This window comes from Lipotes vexillifer, unplaced genomic scaffold, assembly GCF_000442215.2.
Source record: "Lipotes vexillifer unplaced genomic scaffold, Lipotes_vexillifer_v1.1 scaffold68, whole genome shotgun sequence".
Lineage (NCBI taxonomy): Eukaryota > Metazoa > Chordata > Mammalia > Artiodactyla > Lipotidae > Lipotes > Lipotes vexillifer.
The window spans coordinates 1,312,827-1,329,458 of NW_006791676.1; the positions used below are offsets into that span (position 1 = coordinate 1,312,827).

General features: G+C 45.4%; 1 protein-coding gene across 2 annotated transcripts in view; it reads left to right on the forward strand.

Annotated features, from left to right (window-relative positions):
* The first annotated feature begins 516 nt into the window (after positions 1–516).
* Positions 517–16,632, forward strand: part of DPP4 (dipeptidyl peptidase 4) — a 79,101-nt gene continuing 62,985 nt past the window's right edge. Inside the window, exons 1-2 of one of the 2 annotated variants that reach the window (XM_007464495.1) lie at positions 517–823; positions 1,355–1,442. In XM_007464495.1, the coding sequence (XP_007464557.1) occupies positions 818–823; positions 1,355–1,442 (94 nt within the window). In that variant the 5' untranslated portion in view covers positions 517–817. The remainder of the gene's footprint in view (positions 824–1,354; positions 1,443–16,632) is intronic. The other variant, XM_007464494.1, reaches the window with a different exon arrangement.

Consider the following 16,632-nt stretch of genomic DNA (forward strand, 5'->3'; position numbering starts at 1 on the left):
TTAACCTCCTGTGCCCAGGCTTCCTCCCTGTAAAATAAACACATAAATGCTTAGAGCAGCTCCTGGGAAAAAGTAAGTTCCACATAAGTGTTAGTGTTATTATTTTTGGCATCTTGATGAGAAGGTAAGCCTGCGAGACAAGCCAGAAATCCCCTGCGGAGAATGAATCCAGACACAGCCTCTAAGTGCCATCCACAAGTGATCAATCACTTTTTCTCTCTCTTGGCCTTCCAGAAGCTTTAAACACCCCACAACTCCCCAACATACCATTCACTGGCAAAGGACAGAGGCCTGGGTTTTAGCTTCAGCTGCCAGCAGTGAGCTGTGTGTTTGCAGAACCCCGTGCCCTCTCTGGGCTAGGTCCCCTTGCCTGCCCACGCGAGGTTGCGGGAACTGAGCGCAGAGGTCCCTTTCAGTTAAGGCCGACCATGGTCTCCCGCCGGGCGGCAGCAGGTCTGCAGCCTCAGGGCTCGGCATCGGATGCCAGGCGCTGGCTAGACGCTGCTCGGGCGGTCACACCCCTCCTGCGCGCCCAGCAGACGCCCCGTGCCCGGCGCGCCCGTGGGGAGGTGCCTCTCGGGCGTCCCCCGGCCGGGACGCCACTGCCGGGGCCCGGCGCGCCTTCGCTCGCAGCCTCTCCGCGGCCCTTTATACCCAGCCGGACCGGCGCTCACTAATGTTTAACTCGGGGTTGAAACTTGGGAGCGCCGAGTGACTGCGCGCCCGGAGCTGCGGAGCTGCTCGCGCGTCCGGGAGGCTCGCCTAACTTCTGCCTGCGCTCCGGCTCCGAAAGCTTAGCTCTGAGGAGACGCCGACCATGAAGGTGAGTGAGTAGCTGGCCTCCCCCCACACCCCGCCCCAACAGCCCCAGGGGCGAGTTGTAGGTGCCTTTTCACCAAACTCTCCCCAGATTGCCCCCAAAGCTTCCGGATCGAAACCAGGGGCTCTCATTAGGCGGAAGCTTCAGGGCCACGCTCTGACAGGTGAAGGGACGCCTCAGGGCTCTCGCCTGGCTCTCGGACCCGCGGGCTTTCTGCCAGAACCTAGGCACCGAGCCTTGGAGGGCCTGGAGGGCCACCCGCAAAACGCACGCCTGAACCCTCACTTGGCTTCTGAGTTGTAGGCCTAAAGAAGCAAACAATTAAAGTGTTCAGAGGCCAAAAGTTCAAAGGAGACAGCTTCTTGCAACCTCCGACTGGCGTGCTCCAAACCCTCCCAGCCCACGGTGCCTCTCTCCCAGTGCGCGCCCGTCGGCAAACCCCGCTGCCTCGGGTGCAGCCCAGGCCCCGACCCTCTTACCCAGACTGGGGTCAAGAGGCTGGCTCTAACTGGACGTGATCTGCCCGGCTTGCAGACACCGTGGAAGGTGCTCCTGGGACTGCTGGGGATCGCTGCGCTCGTCACCGTCATCACCGTGCCTGTGGTTCTGCTGAACAAAGGCAGTAAGTTTAAAACATTTGAAAAAGATAAGACAGTTGGAGACCGGGATCAGGTTCTATTTTACCACACCAAGGAGACCTAGGGATTTTGCTGGGGACTGGGTGGGATCGGTGTGCCAGGTCGTCGCTGAGGCTTCGCTGGCGTGGTCGCCGCTTCTAGTGTAGCCGCTAGATTCGCTTCGTTGGTCTCCAGTGTTTAGGCTACGAGATCCTTGCACCTGCCACGTCTTGTGTATGGCAAATACATACTTCCTGAAAATAAGGGGAAGTTTTAAGATTTCTTTATGTTAAATTTGAATTTAGTACCTTTTGAATGTAAATTAAAAAAAAAAAAACAACTTTCGTGGTTGTGATTTTCAAAGGAAAAGAGGCAGCCTTCAAAGATCCCAAACAGCAGTAAGGATGTCATAAGGGGAGGGAAAAAAATAAGAAAGCAAGTCCCCAAATACAGTTTTGAGAAAAGACAGTGCTTGGGGAGCCCAAGGGGGCTTTCCTTCAGGGATGATGGAAATCCATCAGTTGGAGAGTTGGGATGCAGGAAAATAACTATTTGACCAATTATAGAAGTAAGTATTTCAGAGTTAAATCATAAAGCTGGTATCCATGGTAATATTCAGAGGAGGTGGGATCAATGATGTTTGGTGGATTCTTTCATTGAAATCCACCTTGGTTTCTTTTAGCTTGCCTCACTGTTCCAGTTTAGCCCTAGCTCTTAATATAAAACATTCATATAATGAAATACACACTCTTGGATGCAAAAAAGTGAGAATAACTAGTTTGGCTCTCCACTGGCCCTACTTTCCTTTTAAATAGTAACTTTCATGTAAGTATTCACATTCTAGTCAACGAACTGAGGTGTTTTCTCTGATGGTCTAGTCAACCAGGAAATGTGTAGACAGTGCTTATATACTGAGGGGTCTTATCTAGATTTCAGGTGACCATTCAGAATTAGTTTGTAGAACCATCAAAAATCATGTTTGGCCGGCAATTTCAGGGCCAGGGCAAAGGTGCCAAAGGTTAAATAACTGAGTGTGTTGACCTATTGATAATGATTTTCAGTTACTTAAGAAAGCCATGGTTACCACCATTTTAGACTCTTAAATGGCAGGCATCTGTCCACTTTTTTGACTCTTTGTTGTGAATTGTTAAAATATAACTGCTTTCATAAAGTGGTACTTTGTATATTTAAAAAACCACACACACAAAGCCTTCCTGTGGGAAAAGGACGGGTCACCCATACAATCAGTAAATATTCACATGACCTACATTATGTTCCAGGAACTGTGCTAGTTGCTGCAAATCCAAAGATTAAATTTTATAAATAAAGAGAGCCCCGACCTCAGGAAGTTTATAATCTAATGGGAAACAGATATGCAAACAAATCAAAGTAACCTGGATAATCCATTCATCTCTAATATATTGCTGAGGCACCCAGGCATCCTTGGAAGAATGGGTAAAACTGTAATTATCAGAACTTCCCTTTGGAAATTTGAAAGGAACACTAAACTTGGATAAATAAGTCACTTAAGATGGCAGTAAAATTGGTTAGGGGCCTGCGTCATCTATCTGCCTTCCATGGGGTTTGGTTAAGTTAACTACAGGGATTTTGTTTGGCTGGGTGGGGCATACAGACTAGGGAGGGGCTAGCTTACCATTTCCCTTAAACCATACTTAGTCTCTTCTCCAAATGAAATTTGAACAAAGATTTCAAGGACATTCTCTTGACAGGGACTTCCAGAGAGGTTCACATGTCTAGGTCTAACTATTATTATGATTCAGTGAGAAAATTTAGGGAGGCTTAAGCAAACTTTCTCAGGGGTTAAAAGGATCACTTCTGGGAAAGTGTGGGAAGACGTCTCACAAGAGATTTTTTTTTTCTGGGGAGGCCTGAAGAGTTAGTATCAGTTCCTGGAGATAAGTTTTTCCAGAAAATGTGAACGACTTGTGAGTCATCATAGAGACACAAGATCACATCCTCTGTCTGGGAACATAAGAGGACACCTAGCAAGAGAGAAGTGTGGGCAGCAGGGCTTTAACCTGTAGATGATGGAGAATTCTAGCATGCCTGAACTATGGGGCATGACAGTGGGAAGGTGGGCTGACATGGGGCAAGGCTGGAGAGGAAGCAAGGGAAGTATCCCAGGAGACTGATGGCACAGAGCAGAATTTGGAAGCTATAGAGCTACTCAGAAATGTGAATGACTAGACTTCCGTAATTGGAAACATAGGGAGTAAGGGGGTAGGGTGGCTAAGAACGCCTCTTGGACTACTGGGTGGAGATGTGGTTTCACTGTGTGCTTTATTTACACTTACACAATAAGTGATTTCTCTTCTTGCATTTCTTAATAGGAATGTATGTATATTTGAGGAGAAAAGGGAAATTATCTTGCTTCAACTCTAGCCTTATCATAAGGAACAAAGATAAAAGCTCAGGAATGCAGTATTTTTGCTAAATCAGCAATACCATTCCTGGGCTGTGCCACAATGAGGGACAGTCTTTTTACAAAGGATCCAGAGTCATCACCCAAGAAGTGTCCTTCATATTGTCAGTCTGGGTTTTCAAGTCAAACAAAACCAGAAAGGAAGAGAGGAAGGGATGTGGGAGAGAGGAAATATAAATGGAAAGGAAAGGAAAGGGGGGGAAAAAAGAAGAGAAAGAAGGAAGGAGGAAAGGAAGAAAGATTTTGATAGAACAACAAAACAAAGTCCTAGATTATGTGGAAAGCAAAAAATAAAGAGCTAAGAAAAAAAGAGGAAGAAATGAGCAAACCCAGGTTCATCCCCTGAGAGGCTGGTTTAAAGGTTAAGTGTTTCCATATGAAAAGCTGACTTTAGCAGAACTCTGGACACACCCAGAGCAGAGAGAGAGAGACCAAGACAGAGAGAGATGGAGGTGTAAGCTTAATACTGTTAATGAATTGTTTTAGAATAAAAACTCCTCGAGGTCTGGAATTGTGCATTTCACAAAGCAAAATTAAAAGTTCATCTCCTTCTGTATATATGATAAAGGATTGTATTTTGTTTTAAATCCCTCAAGTATCCTAGTAGAGAAGGATACGGCGTATTTGGACATTCAGTTTCTCAGAGAATCAGCAATAAAATGTATAAAAATAATTTACTCACATTGGAATTGTAGAAATCTTCCTGGCCTAGAAGCAATAAAACCTTCTCACTCAGCATTTGTGATCCCTTTAATTCCCTCTTTACATCATATTATAGGCTGAGTCTTTTGTTTGTTTGTTTGTTTGTTTGTTTTTTGCGGTACGCGGGCCTCTCACTGTTGTGGCCTCTCCCGTTGCGGAGCACAGGCTCCGGACGCACAGGCTCAGCGGCCATGGCGCACGGGCCCAGCCACTCCGTGGCATGTGGGATCTTCCCAGACCGGGGCACGAACCCGTGTCCCCTGCATCGGCAGGCGGACTCTCAACCACTGCGCCACCAGGGGAGCCCTAGGCTGAGTTTTTAAAATAACTGTCAAATAGATTCATTATTGAGTTTTGTCATTTGTCAAGCGAGTTTTCTTATTGGGTTTTGTTATGGGACAGAGACATATCTGTTCTTCTTGTGTTCTTTCCACTGCTGTAGCAGTAAATTTCCTCAATACCTTCTTTCAGCACATAGGAAATTTGACTGCTCAGCCATCCACCAGTAATAAAAGAAAACCCAAATGTGAAGGAGACAGGAATAATCAGAGAAAGAAAAGATAACATCTATGAAGTTTGCCTGAGGAAGTCCAGGATCTATTCCAGGTTTAAAAGCACAGAAATGAGCCTGAATGAAAGCTTTGTATATTTCAGAGGCCAGGTTCTAAACAGAGAGCCCTGTAAAAGCTCGAGTTGACTCCAGCTCACTCAGTTATCAAGCTTTGCCGAGTGCTCCTGAGGTCAGTGGGTTGGTCTTTTTCAGGCCAGCTATTTTGGCTTTTGGTGCCCCAGCTATAGCATATCCTTAAATTTCTCTATCTTAGACATCTTGCCTCTCATCTTAAAAGGGATCAGAGAGAAAAAGGGAAGACTATTTGCCCAACTGATGCTTAGAGAAAAATGACATCAAGAGACTGGCTACAGCTGGATCAGTGTACTTGAAATTTTAAGACTTAATAAAGTGCTGAGCCTAAGGAATGTAACTGCAAGTACCCACAGGACCCCCTTCCTTGTGGAAGAAAAGGCACAAAGATGTAATAAAAACCAACACGGATTCACTCTGTGCCAGATATTGGGCTGAGGGCTTTCAATACGCTTCTCATTTGATCCTTATAACAACCCTTTGAGAGAGGTTATTATCTCCACTTTTACAGAAGATTTACAGAAACCTTGAGAGGGTGCTTTAGTTATTTATTACTGCATAATGAATTGTTCTCAAACTTAAAACAACAAATATTTGTTATCTCACAGTCTCTATGGGTCAGCAATTTGTCAGAGGCTTAGCTCGCTGTTTCTAGCTGAAGGTCCCTCATGCTGCTGCAGTCAAGATATCATCTGAAGGCTTGACTAGGGCTGGGGGATCCCCTTCCAAGCTCTCTCACGTGGCTGTTAGCCAGAGGCCTCAGTTCCCCATAAAGGATGAGTTTTTCCGAAGGGTGCCAGGGCAGCTGTCTTCCCTTAGAATGAAGGATATAAGAGAGCAACTGAGTAGGAAGCCTCAGAGCTTTTTCTGACCTAGCCTCAGCGGTGATATGCCATCACTTCTGCTGTATTCTATTGGTCACACAAAGCAACCCTGATACAAAGTGAGAGGGCATTACACAAGGGCATGAATATTGGGGTGGAGATCATTGGGGCCATCTTGGAGGCTGGCTACCAAAGTTAAGGAACTTGCTCGAAGTTCCACAGATTTGGCATTTCACGCTCAGGCCGTGCCTCTAGAGCTGGTACTTTGTGATCAAGTATAAAGTTAATGTGGCCATATTAGCATAAATGTTACAACTTCCTATTTATATGACTATATTTAATTTCATGACTGCTAATCCCTGGGTGCCAGTGTTCTGGGGAAAAGTGCCTGCTGCTGCCTCTGTTCCTACACAGAGCTGTATAGGAGCAACAACTTCCAGCCCAGGACTGACATCCCACTCTTCTGACTGGTCTTATTAAGTGTTTTCAGTGGCAGTAGTAGGTCCAGATTTAGTACTTGCACTGGATTACACTTGTTTTGTTTCCAGTGTATGCTGTGTTATTTCATCTGATCCTCACAAAACAATCCACGTCAGAGGAGGTATTAATTTCCTGACTTGTTACCCTTAAGAAACTGAGGTATAAAAGTTTAGTGCTTTGTGAGGAAGTGCTAGAACTTGGGAATTCAAATCTTGTAACTTCTAGCCTTCCCTGAGTCTGCTGGTTTCCATGAATAACTGTTTTAGAGAAATGCTTTGGTGGAAACTTTTGTAACTTAAAGATTAATCGGGCTTCCCTGGTGGCACAGTGGTTGAGAATCTGCCAGCTAATGCAGGAGACATGGGTTCGAGCCCTGGTCTGGGAGGATCCCACATGCCGTGGAGCCACTAGGCCCGTGAGCCGTAACTACTGAGCCTGCCTGTCTGGAGCCTGTGCTCCGCAACAAGAGAGGCCACGATAGTGAGAGGCCCGCGCACCGCGATGAAGAGTGGCACCCGCCTGCCACAACTAGAGAAAGCCCTAGCACAGAAATGAAGACCCAACACAGCAAAAATAAATTAATTAATTAATAAACTCCTACCCTCAACATCTTATAAAAAAAAAAAGGAACCTATAAAAAAAGAGATTAATCACGGCTTTATGGCTTGATGCTAACCCTTGCATTATTGTAAATCAATTATCTTGTAAATATTTTCACCTTTAGTCTTCACAGGTCCATTATGACTTCCCAAAAAGGGCGTGTCTCTCAGAGAGCAAACTGAAACCACAAAATTAGCACTTCTGTGTTAGCTGTTTTATTTTTGCAGTTTTGTATGGTACTTCAAAATTATAACTGCCTAGGAAATTTCTTCAAACTTAATGATAAACCATTTGCTTTCGTTAACTGTCCACATTAATGAGCACATTTCTTCATTATTTGGTCCACTGGGGAAGCAAGTAGACCCATGAGCTTAGGTCACGTGTTTCAGCATCTGAGGCCCAGGAAGCCAAGGTAATTTAAGGCAGAGCCAAAGCCAGCAGGGACTTTGTTCCCAGCAACCTGAGGGCCAAGGTGCCTTAGGATGTGCAACAGAGAAAGAAGGGCAAGGCGGGTGAATATTAAGTGGGTAACACCACCCACCCCTTCCCTGACTTAACTGTGGGTCCCCCCAAACTGGCTGGGTGGCCCCTGCATCCTTAACACCATCTCTGTGGGGCTGGGACCCCATCTTCTTATTTTCCTCAGTTGTTTTAAAGCCAGACCTGCTCAGGTCCAAGAATATCATGGATGGCTCCCATTTCCCTATTATTTTCCTTTATTCTTTTATTCCAGGCAGGAAACTCTTGTTGTATGAGATTTAAAGCCTCTGAAGGGCTAACGTCCTATATTGGCCAGAGGCGATATTTGTGAACTCTCCTGTGTGTACTGAATGCTTACTGCATGGCAGCTGTTGTTGCAGGTACAAGGGATGAGGCTCTGAACAGTAGAGGCAAAGAGGCTGCTCCCATGGGCCTTTACAGTCATAGGGCGGGCAGATAGTAGGCAAGCTGAGTACTGTCTGAGTACTTTCAGACAGTGATACAGGCTAGGACAAAAATAAAGTATGGTCAAGAGGATGGAGGGACACAAGAAGGAGTTTCTCTGCTTCAAGCATGAGTGTGGCATGATCTTGTTTCTCTTTCTAAAATGCCTCTGACTCTGGTATAGATAATGGTGGAGGGTGGGAAGTGGATTATCCAGGTGAGAGATGATGCCAGCTTGGACAGGGTATTAACACCGGAAGGAGCAGAGATAAGGATGACTCCTTGAACAGTCCTTGAACAGGCTGGCTAGCCCAAGTGGAGACCTTTTTCTTGCGCTCATGGCTCTATCCTTCCCAGAAGAGCTAATCTGCAGTGGTCCCTCCAGTTCCCTCATCCTACTGGATACAATTCCTCTTTCCAAGGCAGGTCTTGGGGAGGGCCTTCTACATCATGCACCCAGCATGTCAGCAGAAGGTAATTCTCTAATTCAGCAAATATTTATTGAACATTTTCTACGTTAGGCACTTTGTTGGTCCCTGGAAATATAAAAATAATAGACATGGCCCTTGCCCTCAAATAATTCTTAATTTTAAAGGAAACATAAACATTAACTATAATAAAAAGGGCTAAGTGTCCTTCTAGTAAATGATCAAAGTGCTGTGGAAGATCTAAAGAGAACATGATAAATGCTGCCCAGGGAAGTTCATATACGGAAACCAACCAAGCTTAAAGGGTTAATAATTAACGGGCCTGAATACAACCTTTCCAATCTTGGAGCCATCAGACTGGCTCCCAGGCATGCAGTTCACCTACGTGTTTAGCCCTCAACAGTTTACAGCCCCGACCCCCGATTCTGTATGCAGTTTATGTCAGAGAGAATACTTTTGGCTGCACGTAACAGAATACCTGGTCCAAAGTCGTTTAAAATATACTCTTATTGTTAACATCTTCCGTAATTGGAAGTGCAGAGGTAGGGCAGTTCTAGAGTTCGTTAACGCAGTGGTCCCACAGCTTCCTCCATGGCCCAGAGGCTCTGCGTCTTTCAGCTCTGCTGGTCTCACACTGTTACTTTCGTTCTCAAGCTTGTCCTCTCAGGTCGAGCGTGGCTGCTGCTGCAATGTGTCATTTGTCACACAGCCATTTCACAAGGCAGGGAGGATGCTCTTCCTCATTCATCTGTCTGTTCTATCAGGGAGGAAAACTACTTTCACAAGTTCCCTGGCCCAAGGCGGACTTTCCCTCATGTCTCCTTGGCCAGATTTGTGTCATTTGTCTATTCTAAACCCATCGCTGGCAAGGGGAAAGGATTACCAAGCTTGGACTGGATTAACCAAGACTCACCTTTCTGGGACCAGGAGGGAGCTCCTTACTTAGCCCTTGGAAGGGGAAAGGGAATTACCTAAGTTGAACTGGAGATTCAAAAAGGAAGAAATGAGAGTTCTATGCAAGTGTATCAGATATTTTATGATTGCTCATTTTTCATTACATTGGAAAAATTTAATTGACTAGCAAAAGAAAATAGATGTCAAGCCAGCTCTGATCTCCAAAGAATCCAATCATATAACTCTCTCCCTCTCTTCTCACTTTCCTTCCTAACCAATAAACCAGTTTATTGTCAAGCAGCGTGTTTTGACGCTACCTTTTTGATCCTGAAGGCATTTTGAGCCCAGCACTTGCTTTCTGTTGTTATCCAAAATGATTGAGAATAGGGAAGAACTGAGTTTGCAACATTTAAGATACAAATCTGAGAAAATGGAGGGGGTCAGAAACATCTTAGGGACACTACTCTCAATTTTCTCATATAAACTGTTGTATTTTATCCAATTCATAATGGGAAAATGTGGCAGAAACAGTTAACATAAAACAAAACAGTCAACGTAAAGAAGTTTAAAAATGCATGGTAAAAGTTAGACCTGTAAAAACTGACCCAGGAAAGTAGCATTTGAAATAATCTACATGGTAATGATTTCATTAAGATGAAAATGGTTTGACTGGACTGAAAAGAAAATCCAGAAATCCAAAAAAATCATGCAGCCCCTTCGTACTAGCTGGTGATCCCCACGCCCCGACCCCTACCCCATGCTCCCCCGCTGCTCCCTCGCGTACTCACGTGTCTCCTCTCCCCAGGCCTCCAGCACCTCCCCACGGTCATTCTCAGCTGACAGCCAACCTTGCTTTCTATTTTAAGGAGAAAACTAAGGCTATTAGGAGGGAAGGTCCTCAATTCCCACTAGCCCCCTCTCAGCACCTGCCCAAGGCCAAACCCTTCTTTGTACACTGACCTCATCCCCTTTCACTTACTAAGAGATGTGGCTGCAGCTCTTTCCTCTGCCCACTGCACTGTCATTTTCCCCTCTCTATATAAATACGCTGTAAATCTCTCACATCCGGAAAGAAAGGGAGGGAGGGAAGAAGGGAGGGAGGGAAGGAGGGAGAGAGGAAGATCCTCTCTGTACCCCACATCCCTGCCCACCTCCCAGTCCCTTGCCCTGCTCCCTTTACCAAAAAACTCCTGGAAGAGTTTTCTATTTTCTTTGTCTGCTGTTCCTCTCCCGCTTCCTCTTAAACTCACTGGCATGAGGCTTATCCTCACCCGTCACTAAAATGTTTGGCTCTGCTCGCGTCAAAGTCCCTAACCTCTGTGTTGCTGAGTCCAGGGCTCAGTTCTCCCTTTGAGTCTCCCGTTCCCTGTCAGCTGATCATGCTTCTCCCCTCCTCTGGGTTTCCACTCTCTCCTAGTTTTTTCCTTCTGCACCTCCACATGCTCCCTCCCATTCTCCTTAGGGGCTCCTCCTCCTGTCTGACTTCTATTTTTAACATCTTTATTGGAGTATAACTGCTTTACAATGGTGTGTTAGTTTCTGCTTTATAACAAAGTGAATCAGTTATACATATACATATGTTCCCATATCTCTTCCCTCTTGCATCTCCCTCCCTCCCACCCTCCCTATCCCACCCCTCTAGGTGGTCACAAAGCACCGAGCTGATCTCCCTGTGCTATGTGGCTGCTTCCCACTATCTATTTTACATTTGGTGGTGTATATATGTCCATACCACTCTCTCACTTCATCCCAGTTTACCCTTCCCCCTCCCCGTGTCATGTCTGACTTCTAACCTTGGACTCCAAGGCTTCATCCTGGAACCTCTTCCTTCTTTCCCCCAGGTGATCTCATCTACTCCCCTGGCCTTAAACACCATCTATAACCTGACAACAACACCCAAATTTATATCTCCAGACCAGACCTCTTTCCCGAACTCTACATGCATATGTGCAACTATTAAGTGGACATCTCCATTTTGATGCTATTACCATCTCAAAGTAACATCTCCCAAAACTTTTTAATCCCCTCAGACTTATTCCTCCCTTAATACATCTGGTCTCAGCAAATAGCAATTCATTTGTTTTTCAGTTACTGAGGCCAAAATTCATGCAGTTCTCAACTCCTCTCCCTTGTTCACACTCAACATCCAATCGGTCAGCAAATCCTATCACTTCTACCTTCATGTTCTTTCAGAATTTGGCCGTATCTCAGCACCTCCACTAGTACCACCCTAGTCCAAGACACCATCACCTTTCACCTGAAATTGTCTCCCCCCATTAGAATGTAAGCTTCATCAGGGCAAGAATTTTTTATGTTTTGTTCACTCATATCTCTAGTGCTCAGAACATTGAAGAACAGAGTGGGTGCTTTCCTAGGGCTGTTGTAACAAATACCATACATTGAGTGGCTTAAAACAACAAAAATTTATTCTTCCACAGTTATGAAGCCCAGAAGTCCAAAGTCAAGGTGTCGTCAGGGCCACGCCTCCTCTGAAGTCTCCAGGGAAGAATCCTTCTTTGCCTCTTCCAGCTTCTGGTGGTTACTGGCAACCACCTTGACTTGTAGCTTTATGACTCCAATTTCTCCTTTCATTGTCACATGGCCTTCTTCCCCTTCTGTCTCCACATGGTCCTCTCCATTTTCCAAGTCAGCAACAGCATATCTTTGCGTGACCTTCTTATAAGGACACTCCCTAATCCCGTATGACCTCATCTTAACTAATTACATCTACAAAACCCCTATTTCCAAATAAGGTCACTTTCTGAGGTTCCCAGTGGACATGAATTTTGGGGGGTGGGGAAACTATTCAACCCAGTACAGCTTGACAAACATTTGATGAATTAAAGAAAGTATCTTAGAGCTCATGTAAAAACATATATATATATATATTTTTTTGCAGTACGCGGGCCTCTCACTGTTGTGGCCTCTCCCGCTGCGGAGCACAGGCTCCGGACGCGCAGGCCCAGCGGCCATGGCTCACGGGCCCAGCCGCTCCGCGGCATGCGGGATCCTCCCGGACCGGGGCACGAACCCGCGTCCCCTCCATCGGCAGGCGGACTCTCAACCACTTGCGCCACCAGAGAAGCCCTAAAAACATATTTTTGATGAACATTTTTAAATGTTACTTTAATTCTGATTAAAATCCTTATATTCCTAAATATGGGGTCAAGTCATCCACTACTAGATCACGCGTACCTATTCGTAGAGTATAGTGCCAGCAGCTGTTTGATAAAATAAATTCATCCTTTCAGCTTACTTACAGACCAGTGAAGACATGACTGTTCAGATTAAATATTTAACTAATGATAGAAGATTACTTGATTAATTGGCAAACTATATGGTATAGAAAATAAGCATTGAAGATGTTGTTGTAGCAAAGTGTAGTGTACGGAGTGAGGGGTAGTTCCAGAGGCATGAGGAGGGACCGTGAAAAACTGAAGGCCACAGATGCAGATTGTTTATTTGAGAAGTAGGCTGATAAATACAAGAAGAGAAATGGGAAGATGGCTGCCAGAGCCCACAGGGTCAGTAAGTATTTGTTTGATATGGGTACACCCTGTGCATGCTTATGGAGAGGGCAGAAGTGAGCAGTGAATACGAAATGAAGATGGAGATGGAGGGAGAAGAGATGAAACAGAGCCCCTAAGAAATCAAGAGGACCAGGATCTGAGGCCTGGGGCAGGTCTCCTTCTGCCTCCGAGTGCTGAGGAAAGGGTTAAAGAGTGGAGGAAGGGACAGACAGAAGTGGAAAGCAGAGTAACAAACAAGCCCCTGTGGTGGCTCTAAAGGAGGAATCGCTGAATCTTTTCATCGGACAAGTTCCCACTCTTTTGAAAATGTGTACTGCAGGGCCTGAGTTATTCAAGATTTTATGTTTAAGATCTAGGAAACATGAAAAAAAGTGGGGGGGGGTAGAAAAGAAACCTATTATAAAGCTTGCATGGCTCCTTTTTTTTTGTGGTATGCGGGCCTCTCACTGTTGTGGCCTCTCCCGTTGCGGAGCACAGGCTCCGGACGCGCAGGCTCAGCGGCCATGGCTCACGGGCCCAGCCGCTCCGCGGCATGTGGGATCTTCCCGAAACGGGGCACGAACCCGCGTCCCCTGCATCGGCAGGCGGACTCTCAACCACTGTGCCACCAGGGTACTTTTTATGAGTGTGGGGAAAAGATGATGAGAGTTACCAGTTGTACCATGGAAGAGAGGAAGAGGGTAGTACAACCTTCTTTCCAAAAGTCACAGAGTTGCCATCCTTAATAACACTCCAGAGAGAACATTCTAGGGTTTTCAGAAAGAATTGATGCCCCTCTGACTTCGGAACACTAGAACAAATTATGTTCTAATGTAACCTACCAACTGTCCCAGGTCCAAATGATACTGCCAAGCTGCCTGTTTAGATTATTTGCAAAGATTGAATCCAGACACTTCCAGAAAGTCTAATCCATCTATGCTAACTCACCAAAACTGCCAACAAGCATTTACCACGTACCTCACTCTGCTGCATACTTAGGTTGTTTAGAGCAGTGGTTATAACCACAGGCTTCAGAACCCTATTGCCTAGGGTTTACTAGTCATGAGACGAGTCTGGTTACTATCTGCACCTCAGTTTCCTTACCTGTAAAATTGGGATGAAAATAAGTTAATAAGTGTACAATGCCTAGAATAGCCCAGCACATTGGAAGGTCTCTATAAGTATCTGTAATGATTACTTTTTATATATTTTTAACTTAAAAAAAAATTTTAACAGTCCCAGAGATAGGCATTATAATAATACTTGTTTCACACTCCTGAAAGTTTTGCTGGGTGAATGCTGGAAAGGGCAATTTCTATGGCAGTTTTGTTTTCCAGTGATCATTTTCCTCACCTCCTGGCAGACAAACAGTTGTCACAGAGAGTAGCCTTGTTGATAATGCCTGTAAATCTTTCTGGAAAGTTCTTCAGTGACTTGGTATTAGAGCTTTCAGCTTCCCCAAATGCTGATGTTCTCTAATCAGTTTTCTTTCCAAACTGATCATTTCTAGCTTGCACTGTGACCTCCCAGTGATATCTCACTACAACTACTACTGCTAAAAACCAGCCCTTTGCTAAAATAGTTGCTTGTTTCACGGGCCTGTGGGTCATTTATTCATACAGTTAAGACGTTTCCACCTTTCAGCTGTTTCTCATCCCCTTGGATTACACTGGCTTAATGTCAGTCTACATAGTGGGGTGTAAAAGCCTTGTCAATAGTAATTATGGCCACTGTTATCCAGTCCTGATTATTCCCAGAAGAGTCCTAACAAGGGGTGAGGGAGTAACTATAATCAGAATAAAAAAATAGGGCAGGGCTTCCCTGGTGGCGCAGTGGTTGAGAGTCTGCCTGCTGATGCAGGGGACACGGGTTTGTGCCCCGGTCCGGGAGGATCCCACATGCCGTGGAGCAGCTGGGCCCGTGAGCCATGGCCGCTGGGCCTGCGCGTCCGGAGCCTGTGCTCTGCAACGGGAGAGGCCACAACAGTGAGAGGCCCGCGTACCGAAAAAAAAAAAAAAAAAAATAGGGCAATTTCCATTTCCAAAAGGAATAAAGCCATCCTGATGCCCTGTTTAGTGCTGGCTTCCTATGTGTGCTGAACCTCCTGGCTCTTCAATGGGGTGAGGGCAGGGTGAACTGGATTTAGTTCAGGCAGTCCCTTTGGCCTTGCATTTCTTCACCAGTGGCTGTAGACGTCTTCATCTTGACCTGAAGTTTGAGACATGAATATTCTGCCCACTTTCACTTCTCTGCCGTATATATTGGAATCTTATGTTGATATTCATATTGTTTCAAGGCAGTTAGAATTTGAGTCTCAGCATCTGTCTTTCAAACTAGTCTTGGGAGCTTTTTTTTTTTTTTTCGTGCTGCTGACCATTCTGAGGAATGTCTAGATAGGGTCGTCAAGCTACAGTCAGGGCTGGCTGCTTAATTTTGTAAATTAAGTTTTATTCGGAATACAGCCTTTTCTATTCATTTCGGTGTTGTCTGTGGCTGTTTTCAGGCTACAATGGCTGACTTGAGGAGTTGCAAAGCTAAAATATTTACCATCTGGCCCTATAAGGAAAAGTTTGCCAACCCCAGGTCTAGATATTGTTATCTTACAGCCGAAAGAGACCTTCTTATTTTACAGGTAAGTTGTGTAAATCCTCACAGAGACGTGATGAACGCTGAAATCGCACTAGATGTTTCAGCAGAGAAATTCGATATAAAAGTTGGTTACACAAATTAAAGGGCAAAAGAAAAAAATATGAGGTAAGTGAGAGACAGGAGCTGTAGGAGGAAGCTATCGCTGGGGCTTGGGAAAAAGGAAAAGAGGGACATAGAAGTTCTGGGCTCTAAGCTCCAAGGTGTGTGAGGCATGCAACTGAGAGGCAGGATGCAACAGGTTCAGGTATAAAAAGAAAAGCAGGAGGCTGGGACAGGTGCTCCTTCGGGGCACCTGCTGACAGGACAAGCAAGATAAAGGGAGTCCCTCCTCCTGTCCTACTGACTACCCTCCTTCTCTGTGTTTCCCTAATGGCAGGACCTAACAGGAAGCCTACAGATGAAGGGATCTGGGAAACACAGCTGTAGACACCCTTCCCAGCATTACTGAGCAGAGGATAGAAGTGTGTGTTTGAGCTGATAGACAATAGGTAAATGACGGTCACAGGCGTAGAGAAGTGAGAATGCCTGGTGACAGCGAGTGGAAGGCTGGAGCCTGAGGCTCCTGTCCTCACTCTATTTAGACCCAGCTGGCCCAGTGCACGGCTTCCCTACTTACCAGTCTCTTGGAGTTCACGATGCTCACATTTAGAGCTGTGTTCCTGTGTTTGTGCCCTCCTGTTTATGTTGTCTGGCTTTTATCTTTTCATTTGACAAATGTTTATGAAGTGCCTTCTACGGCCAGGCACCATCTAGGCCGTGCTGAGATAACTAGCAAACAAAAAACACAATCAATGTCCTCCTGGAGCTCACAGACAGTCAAGAGAGGCAGTTGATAAACAAGTAAAAACTAGAGTACGTTAGATGGCATCACTGCTGAGGAAAAAAATGTCAAGCCAGGAAGGGCGATACAAAGAGAATTTCTTAACCATGGGGTTGTAAATGTTAGTCCAGGAAAGGAAGGTGACATTTAAATAAAGACCTAAAGGAGGTAGGGAACAAGCTTTGGGCACATCTGAGGGGAAGAATATTCCAGGCAGAGGGTGTAGCAAATTCAAAGTCTCTGAGGCAGAAGTGGGCCCAGTGTGTCTGAGGAAGAGCG